Source organism: Cherax quadricarinatus, chromosome 28 (assembly GCF_038502225.1).
Source record: "Cherax quadricarinatus isolate ZL_2023a chromosome 28, ASM3850222v1, whole genome shotgun sequence".
Taxonomy (NCBI): domain Eukaryota; kingdom Metazoa; phylum Arthropoda; class Malacostraca; order Decapoda; family Parastacidae; genus Cherax; species Cherax quadricarinatus.
Window position 1 is genome coordinate 22,343,797 of NC_091319.1, and position 20,834 is coordinate 22,364,630.

At 39.2% G+C, this 20,834-nt stretch overlaps 1 protein-coding gene across 6 annotated transcripts in view; it reads left to right on the forward strand.

The window, feature by feature from the left end:
• The window catches only part of Elys (AT hook containing transcription factor 1 homolog), a 269,815-nt gene that overhangs the window by 28,420 nt on the left and 220,561 nt on the right, over positions 1 to 20,834 (forward strand). For all 6 annotated transcript variants that reach the window (XM_070089464.1, XM_070089469.1, XM_070089468.1 and 3 more), the window contains exons 5-8: positions 4,232 to 4,360; positions 5,883 to 6,063; positions 13,843 to 13,961; positions 14,474 to 14,773. In XM_070089464.1, the coding sequence (XP_069945565.1) occupies positions 4,232 to 4,360; positions 5,883 to 6,063; positions 13,843 to 13,961; positions 14,474 to 14,773 (729 nt within the window). The remainder of the gene's footprint in view (positions 1 to 4,231; positions 4,361 to 5,882; positions 6,064 to 13,842; positions 13,962 to 14,473; positions 14,774 to 20,834) is intronic.

Below are 20,834 nucleotides of genomic sequence, written 5' to 3' on the forward strand. Positions count from 1 at the left end.
CTAGTGCCCTCAAATCTAGCAAGAGAAAGCTGGTAGGCGTACATAGGAAAGAATGAGTCTGGTCAGTGTGTGCAGTATAAAAAAAATCCTACAGCACACAGTGCATAGTGGTTTAAAACAGCAACTTTGCACTGTATTTTCCTATGGTATTTATGGTTGTATTCTAGTATTCCTGGTCTTATTTTATAGAATGGAAGACATATTACAGAAATTGAGATGATTTTGATTGGTTTCACAATGAAAAGTACCTTGAAATTGAGCTCAAAGTAGCAGAAATGTTCAGTTTTTGCCAAAGTTCAAAAGTAAACAAATCATGCCATGCGTCCAATACACATCAACTGGTGAATCTAATATTCTCTCACAAGATCGCTGGTATTATTTATACTATTTCTACACTAATACAGTAGTCTGTATAACAGTAAATCTCTTATTTTTTGTGAGAATAAAAATTCAAAGTGGAAAGCAAAAGAAATGTAAGAGGGGTGTGGGGATGTGACTAATGAACAGAGGAAATGTTATTTTAGTGCCAGGAATGTCTTTCTTGTTTATTCTGGACCCTATTTGGAAATTGGCATCTTTTGAAATTTGTGTGAAATTGGCAATATTGCTAAATTCTGACCACTATTGGATAGTTGAAATCGTTAAATGGGTGGTTTCTTGTACTCATTCGATAGAAAAAATGGAGTTCTAGTGAAATAGTTATGATTTTTGTCAACTAGTACACTGGAATTGGCCGAAAATAGGGCTCAAAGCAGGCAAAATCACCGATGCGTAAACATCGTCGAGACCGCTAACTTCGTGAGAGCATAATTCCGTAAGTTTTCCATCAAATTTCATACTTTTGGTGTCATTATGTCGGGAAAAGATTCTCTATCTTTTCATAAATTTTTTTTTTTTTTTTTTTTTTTTTAATTTTGGCGACCCTGAGAACAAGTCTCTGAGAGGGCCTGGCGACCCTCAGAGGGTTAACAAACTATTACCCTGCTCACACTCCAACAGCTTGTTAGGTCCCAAAAACGATTTGTTTCTGCTCCTGTCTAACACACACATGCCTGCTGTTTGTCCAGCCCCCTTGTATGCATCTCTCTTACCCCCTCCATCCATCCTTTCCTAGGATGAACCCCCCACCCTTCCTTCCCTCTGCTATAGATTTATACACCCTCCAAGTCTTCTTATTTTGCTCCATCTCCTCAAAATGACCAAACCACATCAATAACCTCTCCTCAGCCCTCCGAATAATACTCTTAATTACTCCACACCACATCTTAATTTCCACACTATGAATTCTCTGCATAATATTTATACCAGACATTGCCCTTAGACACAACATCTCCACTGCCTCCATCCTTCTCCTTGCTGCAGCATTTGCATCCCATGCTTCACACCCATATGAAAGAGTGTTGGCAACACTATACTCTCATACATTCCCTTCTTTCCCTCTATAAGTGAAGTTCTTTGCCTCCACAGGTACCTCAATGCACCACCCACATATTTCCTTCATCACTTCTGTGGTGTACCACAAACCCGTCTGCTGACTTCTACTCCAAAATATCTGAACACATTCACTTCTTCCATACTCCCTCCCTCCAGTCTGATATCCATGTAAATGTTACTATTAAAAATTTTGTTTTTGTGTTTAAATTTAAATTAAATTTAAACGTATTGGTGGATAAAAGGTTGATGGGTAGGCTTTAGGATGTACATGTTTATAGAGGGGGCAACGGATATGTCAGATCATTATTTAGTTGTAGCTACAGTTAGAGTAGGAGGTAGATGGGACAAAAGGAAAATGGCAACAGCAAGTAAGAGAGAGGTGAAAGTTTGCAAACTAAGGAAGGAGGAAGGTAGGGTGAGATATAAGCAACTATTGACAAAAAGGTGGGATAGTGCAAGTATGGGTAATGGGGGGGGGGGTTGAAAAGGGATGGGATAGTTTTAAAAATGCAGTATTAGAATGTGGGGCAGAAGTTTGTTGCTGTATGAGGGTGGGTGCAGGAGGAAAGAGGAGTGTTTGGTGGAGTGATGAGGTAAAGGGTGCAATAAAAGAGCAATAGGTAGCTTATGAGACGTTATACAAAGCAGAAGTGATATAAGAAAGGCAGAGTATATGGAGAGTAAAAGAATGGTAAAGAGAGCAAATGATAGAATGGGAGAGGCACTCTTAAAGAAATATTTCTAAAAGTATGAAAAAATTTTGGAGTGAGATAAACAGGTTAAGAAATCCTTGGGAACAAATGGATTTGTCAGTTAAAAACAGAGTAGGGGAGTTAGTATTGGGGAGATGGAGGTATTGGGTAGATGGCAGGAATAGTTTTAGGAACTTTTAAATGTTGATAAAGAAAGGGAGGCAGTAGTTTCATGCACTGGCTAGGGAGGTATACCATCTTTTAGGAATGAAGAAGAGCAGGATGCAAGTGTGGGGAATGGTGCATGAGGCATTACATAGAATGAAAGTGGGTAGAGCAGCTGGAACTGACAAGATCATGACAGAAATGTTAAAAGCAGGGGGAAATATAGTGTTGGAGTGGTTGGTATTTTTGTTTAATAAATGTATGAGAGAGGGGAAGGTACCTCGGGATTGACAGTGCATGTAGTTCCTTTATATAAAGACAAAGGGTACAAAAGAGATTGTAAAAATTATAGGGGAATAAGTTTACTGAGTATACCAGGTAAAGTGTGTGGTAGGGTTATTATTGAAAGAATTAGAAGTAAGACAGAGATCAGGATTGCAGATGAGCAAGGAGGCTTTAGAGTGGGTAGGGAATGTGTAGATCAAGGGTTTACTTTGAAGCATATATGCGAAAAGTATTTAGATAAAGGTAGAGAAGTTTTCATTTCATTTATGGATTTAGAAAAGGCATATGATAGAGTGGATAGGGAAGCAATGTGGCAGATGTTGCAAGTGTATGGAATAGGTAGTAAGTTACTAAATGCTGTAAATAGTTTTTATGAGGATAGTGAGGCTCAGGTTAGGGTGCCTAGGAGAGAGAGAGATTACTTCCCGGTAAAAGTAGATCTTAGACAGGGATGTGTAATGTCACCATGGTTGTTTAATATATTTATAGATGGGGTTGTAAAAGAAGTAAATGCTAGGGTGTTGGGGAGAGGGATGGGATTAAATTATGGGGACTCAAATACAAAATGGGAGTTGACAGTTACTTTTTGCTGATGATACTGTACTTTTGTTAGATTCTAAAGAAAAGTTACGAAGGTTAGTGGACGAGTTCGGGAGGGTATGTAAAGGTAGAAAGTTGAAAGTGAACATAAATAAGAGTAAGGTGATGAGGGTATCAAATGATTTAGATAAAGATTGGATATCACATTGAAGAGAGGGAGTATGGAAGAAGTGAATGTTTTCTGATACTGTATTTGGGAGTTGACTTGTCAGCGGATGGGTTTATGAAGGATGAAGTTAACCATAGAATTAATGAAGGAAAAAAAGTGAGTGGTGTGTTGAGGTGTGTGGAGACAAAAAACATTATCCATGGAAGCAAAGAAGGGAATGTATGATAGTATAGTGGTACCAACACTCTTAACGTGGGTGTGAAGCTTGAGTTGTAAATGCACTAAAGATGTCCCGTCTAAGGGCAATGTGCGGTGTAAATATTATGCAGAGAATTCGTAGTGTGGAAATTAGGAGAAGGTGTGGATTTACTAAAAGTATTAGAGGGCTGAAGAGGGGTTGTTGAGGTGGTTTGGTCATTTAGAGAGAATGGAACAAAGCAGGATGACTTGGAGAGCGTATAAATCTGTAGGGGTCATCCTCGAGAAGTGTTGGAGGGAGGGGGTAAATGAGGTTTTGTGGGCAAATGGCTTGGACTTCCAACAAGTGTGTTAGATGGGAGTGAATGGAAATGAATGGTTTTTGGGACCTGACGAGCTGTTGGAGTGTGAGCAGGGTAATATTTTGTGAAGGGATTCAGTGAAACTAGTTAGCCAGATTTGAGTCCTGGAAATGGGAAGTACAATGCCTGCACTTTAAAGGAGAGGTTTGGGATATTGGCAGTTTGGAGGGAAATCTAAGCTGTCATATCTGAGTGCCTCTGCAAAGACAGTGATAGTATGAGTGATGGTGAAAGTGTTGAATGATGATGAAAGTATTTTCTTTCTTTTTGTGTCACCCTGCCTCGTTGGGAAATGGCTGACGTGTTAAAAAAAATTATGGTATGCTCTAAACCCATGTTAAGTTCAGATGTAAGTGATTAAATTTGATAATATTTTGATAATACAGGTCACAAGGTTCTCTCAGATGAAGTTTCTCCAGGGAGTTTAATTAGTGTGGTGGCACCTGACCCACAAGCAGAGCGCAGTCGCATCAGTTCAGTAATGCAAAATTGCCACCCCACCATGTGCCTAAGTGGTAAGTACAGTCTTTGAATCTTGTTTTAATTTAGTATTGTTATACAGTAGTTATTTATTGTGTAATATACCTATAAATATGCATATACTACTTGGGGTAAATTCATTGTTGCAGCAAGTTAAAAGCAAAAATGAATGTTATGAAACCGACGAAGGTGGAGGAGGTATACAGTATTTTCATAAAAGACTGATAGAACATTGGTGGTCTACATGTATTTTATACAAAATGCTACTGAAAAATATTAATAAAATTGATTTCTGAAAAGTTATGCTTAACCAATTTACAAAAACAGTATGAACCCAAATCTAAACAAAAATTACTGTTATGCACTCGATAACTAATCTTTCAAGACATTTAATTATAAAATATATTGACATTCCTTTTATTATACATGTATTGGTGCTGCCAGACATAAAGTCTTGCACTGTTTTGTATGCAGATCTGTCACTGACACCAAGGTCACTGGGCTCAGCTCTCTCATATAAGGTGTGAGCAGTTAATTTGGCCTAGACCTAGCAAAATAACTAAGAATTTGGTCAAATTGAACCATGGAATTGGCTGACAAAGTAGAACACAGTGGGTGAAATTGCATATACTCAAATTGTGCCCAGACCGTTAACTTTGCACCTGTGTAATTCCATACATTTTTCATCAAATTTTGTATTTCTTTATATCATTACATTCAGAAAGAGATTCTCTGCTATTTCAGAAGAATTTTTTTTTAAATGCCAGCATTGTTAGCACTTCTAATTTTGGGGCTTCCAACAGTGAAAGGGTCAGTATACAAATCACTTGCAAACAATGAAATATAGACAAAGTTTTTAACCCTTGCAACCTAAGCAAATGCTTGATCTGTAGTAATATAGTATAAATTATATTTGTAAGACAAATAAGGCATCTCTTAACCCGTAAACGGTCCGAACGTATATATACGTTTTTTCAACATTTGAATGTATGTAAAAAAAGTAGATCTTTTTGTTTTTTACATTTGAAAATGTGTAAAAAACTTTGATCTACTTTTTTTTTTTTTTGTTATTGAAAATATGTAAAAAAAAAAAAACGTAGATCTACTTTTGTAGCACTACACATGTGAACGTAGATCTGCTTGGACCGTTTACGGGCTAAAGTATATATTTTAATTTACTGCATATTAAGAGCTATGTAATTGTAAAAATGCACCTTTTTGTACTCTGTGGGCAGAAAAGTGGACAACTTCCTCTAGTATTTGGACAATTGATTTTTATACCCATATTGGACATAAGTGCTTAGGGAAACTCATTTGAGTTAGTATATATTGCACATTTGCTTTCATTTGTTTTGAATGGTAAATGAGCATAATGTAATTATTCCTCACATTTTGGGCACTTGTGTGAGCCTTTTGGATGTAATGACCTCTGTAATAGGTTGATGTAAGGCAGCCATCCAGTTAAGTGCTACCAAGTGGGAAAGGAAAGCCTGTTTATTATTGAAATGTGTGTATAGGTAGTGGTGCTAATTGTTCATATTTGAATGTTTTCCCCAGATGGCATGAGTTATGGAGGACGATTTCAGCTAATTGGTCCAGATGACAATGTCCTATTTGAGACATCTGGACACCTGGTATCTGTCACAGCCCTTTCATTTATACCACAACTGGCTTCTCTTGTTGTTGGTTACAACTTTGGGGCTTTCCAGATTATCAACTTGTCAACACTTACAATAGAGTAAGTACTAGAAGTCTGGCAAAGTATCAGTTTCATTGAGTATTGGCAAATTTTGATAGTATTGGTATTGCCCTAACATTAACCCTTAAGGGCACTATATTCGACTTATTCGCACGCTCTCCAAAAATAATAAAAAAATTGTGGAAATTGAGTTATTCATACAGAAAAATAGCTTAACTCTTTGACAACACAATGGTACAAAAATCAATGTTCTACGACGTTTCTACAAGAAATTATAGTCATTTATATCAGGTAAGGTGACGGCTATATGGGTAGCGCGTCTGCTCACGGCCCATATATTTTTTGGAATTTTTTCCTTGTTTTTATCGCTTTTTCTTTCATTATTCTTTCTAATATAATAACTGACTATTTGGCATCATAAAACAGTAGGCGGAGCTTATCCGTAGACTTAGAGCCAACCAGGCACCATGTGGGATCGCTCGGCTCCAGAGAGTGCCAGGAGAAATCACTTCATTATTACGCTTACATCAGCTTATATATCAACTCTACGGCTTATTTATCTATCAGAATTGATCTAATATGATATAATAAACACTATAAATATCATACAAACATGTTATATACTCTAGACTAAATAAAATAGGCCATAATATGGCAAGAATCCACCAGTAATATTGGATATAAAATTGTTACCCCTCAAATTCTTGTTGTATGACTTGGTCTTCAATGATAGAAAACGGTGTGTTGAAGAGGATAACTGCACTAGAACACCAGTTTACTAAGAAATACACCCAAACAAACGCGATTTTTTTTTTTTCGAGACGGGCCGGCCGGCGCTCCAGGCCAATATCTCGGAAGTAACTTATTCACATATGCCGCCGTTTTCCGACGTTATTACTTAATTAAATGGAATAATATTCACAGAAATTGTAGAATAATGATTTCTCTATTTTCTAATGATATAACATTGGAAATATTCCAAATACTTTGGGAGTTATGTGGGAGTAAAGGGCAGATTTTTTTGCAACATTCCAAGTACAGTGGACCCCTGGTTAACGATATTTTTTCACTCCAGAAGTATGTTCAGGTTCCAGTACTGACCGAATTTGTTCCCATAAGAAATATTGTGAAGTAGATTAGTCCATTTCAGACCCCCAAACATACACGTACAAATGCACTTACATAAATACACTTACATAATTGGTCGCATTCGGAGGTAATCGTTATGCGGAGGTCCACTGTACTAACAAACTTTATTTTTTCGTGAAATAAAGATAAGACATTTAGAGGATATTAGAACATTAGAAATTCGTATTAGCATTGTTCTCTCGGCACCAAGTGTCCAAACAACCATATAGAAATGATTCGGGGGCAAATGGCATCTTCAGAAAATCAGTCATTTCTCAGTTGTTATTTGAGGTATATTTTTGATAAATATTTTCAGGAAAGAGTGAAAACACTTTGTCTTGTGCACCAAAACTGGAGGAAATTCAACGGTAAACAACAGAGCATATGTTCATACGAATAGTCGGCCCTTAAATTGTCCAAACATAGATCTACATTCACCTGCGCAGCACTCCGAATATTTTGAAAAATAAAAGTTTTTGTCTTTTTCTTACGAGTGCATTTTTATATATTTTCTTTTCAACAAGTCAGCCATCTCCCACCGAGGCAGGGTGACCCAAAAAAGAAAGAAAATTCCCAAAAAGAAAATACTTTCATCATCATTCAACACTTTCACCACACTCACACATTATCACTGTTTTTGCAGAGGTGCGCAGAACACAACAGTTCAGAAGCATATACATATAAAGATACACAACATGTCCCTCCAAACTGCCAATATCCCAAACCCCTCCTTTAAAGTGCAGGCATTGTACTTCCCATTTCCAGGACTCAAGTCCGACTATATGAAAATAACCGGTTTCCCTGAATCCCTTCACTAAATATTACCCTGCTCACACTCCAACAGATCGTCAGGTCCCAAGTACCATTCATCTCCATTCACTCCTATCGAACACGCTCATGCACGCCTGCTGGAAGTCCAAGCCCCTCGCCCATAAAACCTCTCTTACCCCTTCCTTCCAACCTTTTTGAGGAGAACCCCTACCCCGTCTTCCTTCTCCTACCGATTTAAATGCTCTCCACGTCATTCTACTTTGATCCATTCTCTCTAAATGACTAAACCACCTCAACAACCCCTCTTCAGCCCTCTCACTAATACTTTTATTAACTCCACACCTTCTCCTAATTTCCACTCTCCGAATTTTCTGCATAATATTTACACCACACATTGCCCTTAGACAGGACATCTCCACTGCCTCCAACCGTCTCCTCGCTGCTGCATTCACAACCCAAGCTTCACACCCATATAAGAGTATTGGTACTATATACTTTCATACATTCCCTTCTTTGCCTCCATAGATAACGGTTTTTGACTCCACATATGCCTCAACACACCACTCAACTTTTTTCCCACATCAATTCTATGATTGACCTCATCCTTCATAAATCCATCTGCCGACATGTCAACTCCCAAGTACATGTATCTGAAAACATTCACTTCTTCCATACTCGTCCCCAATTTGATATCCAATTTTTCTTTATCTAAATCATTTGATACCCTCATCACCTTACTCTTTTCTATGTTCACTTTGAACTTTCTACCTTTACACACACTCCCAAATTCATCCACTAACCTTTGCAATTTTTCCTTAGAATCTCCCATAAGCACAGTATCATCAGCAAAAAGTAACTGTGTCAATTCCCATTTTGTATTTGGTTCCCCATAATTTATTCCCACCCCTCTCCCGAACACCCTAGCATTTACTTTTACAACCCTATCTATAAATATATTAAACAACCATGGTGACATTACACATACGTGTCTAAGATGTACTTTTACCGGGAAGTAGTCTCCCTCTCTTCCACACACCCTAACCTGAGCCTCACTATCCTCATAAAAACTCTTTACAGCATTTAATAACTTACCACCTATTCCATATACTTGCAACCTCTGCCACATTGCTCCCCTATCCACTCTATCATATGCCCTTTCTAAATCCATAAATGCAATAAAAACTTCCCTACCTTTATCTAAATACTGTTCCCATATATGCTTCAATGTAAACACTTATCTAGACATCCCCTACCCACTATGAAACCTCCTTGCTCATCCGCAATCCTACATTCTGTCTTACCTCTGATTCTTTCAGTAATAACCCTACCGTACACTTTTCCTGGTATACTCAGTAAACTTATTCCTCTATAATTTTTACAATCTCTTTTGTCCCCCTTCCCTTTATATAAAGGGACTATACATGCTCTCTGCAAATCCCTAGGTACCTTCCCCTCTTTCATACATTTATTAAACAAAAGTACCAACCACTCCAACACTATATCCCCCCCTGCTTTTAACATTTCTGTCATGATCCCATCAGTTCCAGCTGCTTTACCCCCTTTCATTCTACGTAATGCCTCATGTACCTCCCCCACACTTACATTCTGCTCTTCTTCACTCCTAGAAGATGGTATACCTCCCTGGCCAGTGCATGAAATTACCACCTCCCTTTCTTCCTCAACATTTAAAAGTTCCTTAAAATATTCTTGCCATCTACCTAATACCTCCCTCTCCCCATCTACTAACTCCCCTACTCTGTTTTTAACTGATAAATCCATACGTTCCCTAGGCTTCCTTAACTTGTTTAACTCGCTCCAAAAATTTTTTCTTGTTTTCATTAAAATTTCTTGACAGTGCCTCTCCCACTCTATCATCTGCTCTCCTTTTGCACTCTCTCACCAATTTCTTCACCTTTCTTTTACTCTCCATATACTCTGCTCTTCTTATAACACTTCTGCTTTGTAAAAACCTCTCATAAGCTAATTTTTTCTCTTTTATCACACCCTTTACTTCATCATTCCACCAATCACTCCTCTTTCCTCCTGCCCCTACCCTCCTATAACCACAAACTTCTGCCCCACATTCTAATACTGCATTTTTAAAACTCATCCAACCCTCTTCAACCTCCCCCCCCCCCCACTACTCATCTTTGCATTAGCCCACCTTTCTGCCAGTACTCCCTTATATCTCAACTGAACTTCCTCCTCCCTTAGTTTATACACTTTCACTTCCCTCCTACTTGTTGTTGCCACCTTCCTCTTTTCCCATCTACCTCTTACTCTAACTGTAGCTATAACTAAATAATGATCCGATATATCAGTTGCCCCTCTATAAACATGTACATCCTGGAGCCTACCCATTAACCTTTTATCCACCAATACATAATCCAACAAACTACTTTCATTACGTGCTACATCATACCTTGTATATTTATATATCCTCTTTTTCATAAAATATGTATTACTTATTACCAAATCTCTTTCTACACATCGCTCAATTAAAGGCTCCCCATTTACATTTACCCCTGGCACCTCAAATTTACCTACTACTACCTCCACAACATTTTTACCCAATTTAGCATTTGAATCCCCAACCACAAGTACTCTCACACTTGGTACAAAACTCCCCACACATTCACTCAACATTTCTCAAAATCTCTCTCTCTCCTCTATACTTCTCTCTTCTCCAGGTGCATATACACTTACTATAACCCACTTTTCACATCCAACCTTTATTTTACTCCACATAATCCTTGAATTAATACGTTTATAGTCCCTCTTTTCCTGCCATATTTTATCCTTAACATTATTGCTACTCCTTCTTTAGCTCTAACTCTATTTGAAACCCCTGACCTAATCCCATTTATTCCTCTCTGCTGAAACTCTCCCACCCCCTTCAGCTTTGTTTCACTTAAAGCGAAGACATCCATCTTCTTCTCATTCATAACATTCACAATAATCTCTTTCTTATCATTTGCACAACGTCCACACACATTCAGACTTCCCAGTTTGATCATTTTCTTATTCTTTATAGTAATCTTTACAGGAAAAGGGGTTACTAGCCCATTGTTCCCGGCATTTCAGTTGACTTACAACACGCATGGCTTACAGAGGAAAGATTCTTATTCCACTTCCCCATGGATATAAAAGAAAAAGTAATAAGACCAAGAACTATTAAGATAAAATCAATGAAAACTCAGATGAGTTATCGGTATATAATGTATGCCCCTTACCATACGGTAAGGGGCATACATGCTTCTCACTACATACCTGAGATACCCAATAACATCCTGGTATCTTTCAATGTTTTACTTCCCGTGTATACAACAATATCCAATACCAGGCCACTGTCACAGTCACAGAGTACAAACAGTTTTATACCAAAGCGTTTCCTCTTGCTCGGTATATACTGTTTGACAATCTACTTTTGAACAAAATCAAAGATTCGTCAAGTACAAGATTCTTGAATGGATAAAAGTACATGCTGAACTTTTGTTTGAGATACATAAAAACATTTCTAATCTTGTATAACCTGTTACTTCTGTTAGGCCTGGTTTTGTCAGAGAAGTGCAACATACGTAACAGTAAGATAAACCTGTTCACTGGGATGATTTCACTGAAGACCGGGGTAGAAATTAGCCGATCTGTGGACCAGCATGCTTTTATATTATGCTTATAGACGTAAGGCATAAGCATTATTGTTGCAAAAAGCAAATACATTTCTGCAACAGTCGTCTCTTTCCACCGGTGTAGTCTTGACTGTGGTACTATCATCGTATTTGCCATGGTGTACTAAAAATACTTGTTACTTTCCCTGACAATAGTTTCCATCAAGGGCTGATCAAAGAATAGTTCAAAAAATTCCAGTTCATTGGCAGTAGTTCCAAGTGGACAAGTAGGTAGAATTCCACTTTGAGAGTCATCAAAGTGGTGGGGTTTGGGAACAAAGTTGGGATTTTGCTGCCAATCCCAGATACGGTTTGCTGGTGGATACTGGACATCATAGGCTGGTTGTGCTGGTAGTTGTGGTTGTGGTGGGCTGGTGGCTGACGCTCTGCTTTGTCCTTGAACTGACGAGTCAGCAGCGTGGGTCCCAGCCTGGGCTGGTGAGTCACGCATGGCCGTAGCACTACCACCACCTACTGATGCCTGTGGTCTATCCATGCCAAGTGTAGCCACATCATCCTCACTTTCACTATCTATTCCTGGTGTAGGGCCACCAGATGTACTCCAGGATGTACTCCGTCCCCTGGGCACTGCATAAGGAACACTACTTGAGCACATGCGGCGGCGTATATACCGACGCTTCACTGGTGAATATGTTTCCTCACTATCACTACTCGAATGATCGTCAAGAGCAATAAAATCACAATCCACGTCACTATCATCATCATTACTGAAGTCAGAGGCCTGGCCATGCGAAAATAATAGTTTTCTCTTGCGATGAGGAGTGACTGAGGAGTGCCCACACCAGAGGTAGAAGGTTGAGGATCGTCAGTATTTTCTGCACTATTATCGATATCCTGGTCATTCCCTTTGGTCACTAACTGATCAAAGCCAAAGAATTCGTCTTCATTTCCACTTCCATCAGAGTCAGAGCTATCAGATAGGAAGAGGAGATTCCCAATTTTCCTTGGAGTGAGAGCTGCCTGGTGACGAGGCATGGTGAACAGAGGTAACTGAGCCGGCGTTCCCACAATGCTATGTGGGTGCCTAGAATTTTTGTTTACGGCGCACACACCACACAGACCCATTCTCACATGTAGGCCTACCAGCGTTTTCGCGCTAAATTTGACGCTGCTAGAATTTTGGCGTAGATCTACAGTTTGGATCCTGAATGTAAAGCCATAGATCTACGGCACGGACCCTGGAAGGGTTAAAAGCTGTTAATATTGGATGTGCTGTATATGTCTTGAGCAGTCATGTTAAGCCAGAATTAAAATATGCAGCATTGGTGTGGTGCCTGGACCTAAAAGTCGTGTAAACAAGAGAGAGAGAGAGAGAGAGAGAAAAAAGATGTTATTTAAAATGACTCCCAGGGCTACAAAATATTGAATGCAAAGGAAGTCTGAAAGAGCCGAAAATACTCTTTGGTGGTTAATAGGAAAAGGAGACTTTTTATCAACAGGATGAAGTGGAGGCCACTGTTGTAAACAGTTATTTTTTTTTTTATACTTTGGTAAAGCAATGGATTAAGATTCAGGATGAGGCAATAAGTACTATAGTCACAGAAGTTACAGTTAACGCTAAAGGGTGGAATCGTCAAACCTAGCTGTACCCTGGTGCTACATTTTTCATTTTTTTAAAACACCATCCATTTCCCACTGAGTCGGGGGCCCCCCCCCCCCCAAAAAAAAAAAAAAAAAAAACACTTTTACCACTTTTTTTTTTCTCAAATTTGGCCAGATTTTATAATCACTATGGTCCCTGACTGGACCTGTTATATTTCGGTTATGTGTTCCACTTATTTTTTTTAACATAAATGTGAAATGATGTTAACATTAATTTTGCAAAGGCTAGATCAATGAGCGTATTTCATTGGATTCTAACCCCACAAGTGACCAATGTTTATAGTGGTAATTTTGTTTTAAGATTTTATCCATATATTGCATCGATATACAGTATATAGAAATGAGTATATGAATATGCCGAAGACCCTTCAATGAGACAGGAACTGTTAGTAGACTTTTGCTATATGACAGTTGACAACTTGGTGCATTTTTCTGATGAGCACATCATAGTGTTCATCAGCCTATGGGCAAGACCATTGTCTTAATGGGGATTCATAATCATACTCATAATGTAAACAAACCTCCCATGCTGTTAGTGGAAGTTGCCCATTGAGTTCAACACAAAAATTATGCTTTTTGTATTTGTCAAATATCTTATTGCATCCAATTTTTTCCTCTGTATTTACAGTTGTGCAAGCCCTTATGAAGCCAATATGCCACCTGTGATTTCATTTGCCTGTCAAGAGCCAGAAAATGATCCTAAAAACTTTGTTTATCTTTGGTTGTGCCGTAGTTTTCGTCCCACAGGTAAGGAAGCGACTTAGAAAGAATTGTTGGATCTTTGATATGGACAGAACTTAGTGATTTCAAAGATATCACTGTCTTTAAATTTTTTATGAAAAGCTTGATTGAAAATATTTTGATGTTCAGCTACACTTGTTTGTACAGCCTCTCCTCACTTAGCGACGTACTCGTTTACCGACGCCTCAGACTTACGACGGGCTCTCTGACCAGTATTTATACCTAAATAATGTATATTAGAGCTGATTTCCTCTTTTCTGTTTATTTCAATATACGTATAGTACATTACTGTATAAACATTTAAAAAATATACCAGAAATGTTATAAATGGTGCAAAGGTGACATTAAAACAATATCAAATTGGTTGACACAATCCCACTACCATTATTGTATGCTCCTCTCTTAGCGACGAATTTGTTTAACGATATGGTCTTAGGAACGGAACTCTGTTGTTAAGTGAGGAGAGGCTGTATACATTAAAGTGAGTTTCTCATGACATGTAGTTCTTAAACCACCAGAAACAAGCAAGGAGAATAAAATTAGAAAAGGGAACACCTCCAATGCCTTGTGCACGATGTATGCTATGAACTACGACAGCAAAGTTTGGATTGAAGGTCATGGATTGTGGTACCAAGGACTTGCATCTATATCTCCCAGATTTGAATTTGATGCTATTGGTGGTTTTGGATTTAAGGGTCAACCAACAGATCCCAGTGTAGTGTTTTCAGCTATGACTGTAAGGCAGACAATGCCGACTTCCGCGGCTGCTCATGGTGGATCTTCGTCTGTTTCTGCTCTTGCCACTCCAGATGAAGATTGTAAGTTTACAAACTCATATACGTGTGTATATACTAAATTTTCTTTGTTACGTATCAACTACAGTAGACTGTCATTTAACACGGTAGTTACATTGCTGAAAATGCCATGCTAGGCAAAACCATGTTACATGAACTGAACAACTTATGAGAAAAATAGGGTTATATTCCTGAGTGCCCCAAAAAAGCCAAAGAACTTTTTTAGGCCTCAACCTCTTACAAAAATACAAGTGAATATGTAATTGTAGCATATTGTTGAACTGTATTATGCTGATTTTACTGCTTAAGACTACAGATGTAACAGAAATAATAGTACAGTGGACCCCCGGTTCACGTTATTAATCCGTTCCTGAGAGCTCATCAAAATGCAAAATTATCGGAAAGCGAATCAATTTTCCCTATAAGAAATAATGGAAATCAAATTAATCCGTGCAAGACACCCAAAAGTATGAAAAAAAAAAATTTTACTACATGAAATATTAAGTTTAATGCAATAGAATAATTACAATAACAGTAATAACAATAGAATAAACACAATAGAATAATTGACACTTACCTTCAATGAAGATCTGGTGATGATTGATGGGATGGGAGGAGGGGAGAGTGTCGAAGTTTTAATGTTTAGAAGGGGAATCCCCCTCCATTAGGACTTGAGGTAGCAAGTCCTTTTCCTGGGTTACTTCCCTTCTTTTAATGCCACTAGGTTTCAATCCTTCAGCCTCTATGTACTCCTTGAATTCATGCACATATTTTTCAGCCGCTTTGTGGTCTAAACTGGCAGCCTCACCATGCCTAATCACACTATGTATGCCACTGCGATTCTTAAATCTTTCAAACCAACCTTTGCTGGCCTTAACCCTTTCAGGGTCCAAGGCCCAAATCTGAAGTCACGCACCAGTGTCCAAGAATTTTCAAAAAAAAAAATTTGTTATTTTTTCTTATGAAATCGTAGAGAATCTTTTTGTGAACGTAATAAAACAAAAAGTACGAAATTTGGTGGAAAATTGACGAAATTATGCTCTCGCGAATTTTGATGTGTCAGCGATATTTACGAATCGGCGATTTTGCCGACTTTGACTCCCATTTTAGGCCAATTACATTATTCCAATCAACCAAATTCTTAGCTATTTCACTAGTATTACTTCTATTCTATCGATTGAGCACAAGAAATCGCCAAGTCAACTGTTTCAACTACAAAATAAAGTGATCGGAAATTGTTAATTTGGCCAATTTAACACAAAGTTCAAAATATTCCAATTTCAAAATAGGGTCCAGAATGAACAATGTAGGCATTCCTGGCACTAAACTAACATTTCCTCTGTTCATTAACTATGTTTTGAGGCTTTACAAATAAATTCCATTTTGATTTTTTATTCACATAATGAATTTTTATTCACACCAAAAAATAGAAGATTTACTGTTATGCAATACTGTAATAATTGTATAAATATCATCACCATATTTGTGAATGTATATTAGACCCACCAGCTGACGTGTATTAGACGTGTGAGGTCGTTTGTTTACTCTTGAATATCGGCAAAAATTTAACATTTCTGCTACTTTGAGCTCAGTTTCAAGCCATTTCCAGTGCTAAAACCAATCAAAATCATCTCTATTTCTGTAATATGTCTTCCATTCTATCAAATGAGACCAAGAAATCGCAAATACAACTATAAAAAACATATGAAAAAACACTGCAAAGTTGCTGTTTTAATCGAAAAATCATGATTTCATTTTTTTTCTCTCATTATACACAGTGTGCTGCAGGATCTGTTTTATGTGGTGCACACATACCACATAGATGTATTCTCTCATATCTAGGCCCAAATGTACCACTCACAGTTTATCAGAGTGAGCTGAGCTCATGGCGTAGATCTTCGGTTTGGACCCTGAACGTAAAGCTGTAGATCTACGGGACGGACCCTGAAAGGGTTAAATTCACTCACATCACCACTAATTGCAGGCATTTTTCTAATTAAATCCTCATGCAACTGCTTAGCCTTTTCACAAATGATCGCTTGAGAGATGCTATCTGTTTTTCATTTATCCACACCAGTAACAGTCTCTCGACATTTTCTAACACTTGCGATCGCTGTTTTGTAATCACAGTTGCACCTTTTGCAAGAACAGCTTCCTTGATTGCCGTTTTCCTGCTCACTATAGTAGAGATGGTTGATTGGGATTTACTATACAACTCGGCCAGGGCCGACACACGCACTCCACTTTCATACTTTGCAATTACAGTGGACCCCCGCATAGCGAACTTAATCCGTGCAAGAGGGCTGGCTGTTATGCGAAATGTTCGCTATGCGAATTAATTTTCCCCATAAGAAATAATGGAAATAAAATTAATCCGTGCAAGACACCCAAAAGTATGAAAAAAAATTTTTTTTACCACAAAAAAATGTTAATTTTAGTACACACAAACTGAAAAAGGCATGCACAATTACATGACACTTACTTTTATTGAAGATCTGGTGATGATTGATGGGATGGGAGGAGGGGAGAGAGTGTGTTAGTGTTTAGAAGGGGAATCCCCTTCCATTAGGACTTGAGGTAGCAAGTCCTTTTCTGGGGTTACTTCCCTTCTTCTTTTAATGCCACTAGGACCAGCTTCAGAGTCACTGGACTTCTTTCGCACAACATATCTGTCCATAGTGGCCTGTACCTCTCGTTCCTTTATGATTTGTCTAAAGTGGTTCACAACAGTGTCATTGTAACAGTCACCAGCACGGCTTGCAATAGCTGTGTGAGGGTGATTTTCATCAAAAAAGGTTTGCACTTCAAGCCATTTTGCACACATTTCCTTAATCTTTGAAGTAGGCAATTCCTTCAATTTCTCTCTCCCCTCCTTTGAACCAGTTTCCGCAGGTCTGGCCTCTTGCTCTTGAAGTTGATCTATCAGCTCATCAGTGGTTAGTTCTTCATTGTCCTCCTCCACCAACTCTTCCACATCCTCCCCACTAACCTCCAACCCCAAGGACTTCCCCAATTCCACAATTGATTCCTCAACTGGTATACTCCTCTCAGGGTTAGCCTCAAACCCTTCAAAATCCCTTTTGTCTACACATTCTGGCCACAGTTTCTTCCAAGCAGAGTTCAAGGTTCTCTTAGTCACTCCCTCCCAAGCCTTACCTATAAGGTTTACACAATTGAGGATATTAAAGTGATCCTTCCAAAACTCTTTTAGAGTCAATCGAGTGTCTGTGGTCACTTCAAAGCACTTTTGAAACAGAGCTTTTGTGTACAGTTTCTTGAAGTTGGAAATGACCTGCTGGTCCATGGGCTGCAGGAGAGGAGTGGTATTAGGAGGCAAAAACTTCACCTTAATGAAGCTCATGTCCCCATAAAGTCGCTCTGCCACGTCTGTAGGATGACCAGGGGCATTGTCTAACACCAGGAGGCACTTAAGGTCTAATTTCTTTTCAGTTAGGTAATCTTTCACATTGGGGGCAAATGCATGGTGTAACCAGTTATAGAAAAATTCCCTAGTGACCCATGCCTTACTGTTTGCCCTCCACAGCACACACAAATTATCCTTGAGGACATTCTTTTGCCTGAACGCTCTGGGAGTTTCAGAGTGATACACTAATAAAGGCTTAACTTTGCAATCACCACTAGCATTGGCACACATCAACAAAGTAAGCCTGTCTTTCATAGGCTTATGTCCTGGGAGTGCCTTTTCCTCCTGAGTAATGTAGGTCCTGCTTGGCATTTTCTTCCAGAACAGGCCTGTTTCATCACAATTAAACACTTGTTCAGGTTTCAGTCCTTCAGTTTCTATGTACTCCTTGAATTCATGCACATATTTTTCAGCCGCTTTGTGGTCCGAACTGGCAGCCTCACCATGCCGTATCACACTATGGATGCCACTACGCTTCTTAAATCTCTCAAACCAACCTTTGCTGGCCTTAAATTCACTCACATCATCACTAGTTGCAGGCATTTTTTTAATTAAATCGTCATGCAACTTCCTAGCCTTTTCACATATGATCGCTTGAGAGACGCTATCTCCTGCTAGCTGTTTTTCATTTATCCACACCAATAAGAGTCTCTCAACATCTTCCATCACTTGCGATCTTTGTTTCGAAAACATAGTTAAACCTTTGGCAACAACAGCTTCCTTGATTGCCGTTTTCTTGCCCACAATAGAAGAGATGGTTGATTTTGGTTTCTTGTACAACCTGACCAGGTCGGTGATACGTACTCCACTTTCATACTTATCAATGATCTCTTTCTTTATTTCAATAGGAATCCTAACCCTTATTGCTGTAGGGTTGGAACTAGAAGCTTTCTTGGGGCCCATGGTCACTTATTTTCCAGAAACACCACCGAAAACACTGTAATAATACGAAATATTCCGAGTGTATGCTTGAATGTTACCGCGGAGGCTGGCTGGTAAACAATGGCACAGGCGGCACATGTGAGGCTGGCTGAGGGCGCACATTGGACGCGTCTCGGACGAAGGCCGCTGAGCGGGTTTTTGTCCACTATGCGGGGCAAAATTTTAGCGAACAAAGCGTCCGCTATGCGGATTGTCCGCTATGCAAGGCGTCCGCTATGCGGGGGTCCACTGTATCTCTTTCTTCATTTCAATAGTCATTAGCACCCTTGGTCTCGAAGGGTTGGCACTAGAAGCTTTCTTGGGGCCCATGGTGACTTATTTTGCAGAAACAAGCACCAGAAACAGTGATAATATGGATAATATGGAATGTACCGAATGTATCCTTAGATGCACGCACACTGGCTGGCTTGTAAACACTGGACACGTCTCGTATGAATCGTATCGCGTACCGGGTTTTGTAACGGGAACCGAGGCAAATTTTTTGCGATATAACGCTTCGGATACCGGATTTATCGGTTACCGATGACTTCACGAACCGGGAGACCACTGTACATGTATTTCTTACCTGCAATTGTCGGTCCTGGTGTTAGTAGATGATTGTGAAGAGAGTGGAGAGTTATGCTGTGGACCTACTGGGCTGAGGTGGATGTTAGATGTTCTGGTACTGAAGTAGATGGTTGTACTGGAGTGTGGAACTTTAAGTCATTCAGTCAGTCAGTCAAGTCATTCAGTAAGTCAGGCAGTCAAGTCATTCAGTAAGTCAGTAAGCTGGTAGGTAAGACACACAGGCAACAGTTAGGCAACTTTATTCTGAAACGTTTCGCCTACACAGTAGGCTTCTTCAGTCGAATACAGAAAGTAGGCAGGAACAGTAGAGATGTGAAGACGATGTAATCAGTCCATCACCCTTGAAGTCGTAGAATTTTGAGGTTGTCAGTCCCTCAGCCTGGAGAAGTTCAGTTCCATAGTCAGGAACTATCTGAAGATCAAGCGACAGTGCGGAGACTTAAACACTGTCGGAAGGAGAGGTGCAGAGTAGTAGTAGTAGTGAGATAGTAGTTCAGATAGTTCCTGACTATGGAACTGAACTTCTCCAGGCTGAGGGACTGACAACCTCAAAATTCTACGACTTCAAGGGTGATGGACTGATTACATCGTCTTCACATCTCTACTGTTCCTGCCTACTTTCTGTATTCGACTGAAGAAGCCTACTGTGTAGGCGAAACGTTTCGGAATAAAGTTGCCTAACTGTTGCCTATGTGTCTTACCTACCAACCTGTCGGTATTGTATACCATATTGATGTTCAAGTCAGTAAGCTATTCATTCAAATCAGTAAATCAGTCAGTCACACAAACTTATGTTTACCTCTCTTTACGTGTACAAAGTAACACTTCATTACACCACAGCTTATCTCTTGTCTAATATTTTTGTTTACTTTGTTAATTCTAAGACTTAAATGGTCGTCCTCGAAAAAGTTGGAAAGAGGGGGTAAAGGAGGTTTTGTGGGCAAGGGGCTTGGACTTCCAGCAAGCGTGCATGAGCGTGTTAGATAGGAGTGAATGGAGACGAATGATACTTGGGACCTGACTATCTGTTGGAGTGTGAGCAGGGTAATATTTAGTGAAGGGATTCAGGGAAACCGGTTATTTTCATATAGTCGGACTTGAGTCCTGGAAATGGGAAGTACAATGCCTGCACTTTAACCCTTTCAGGGTCCA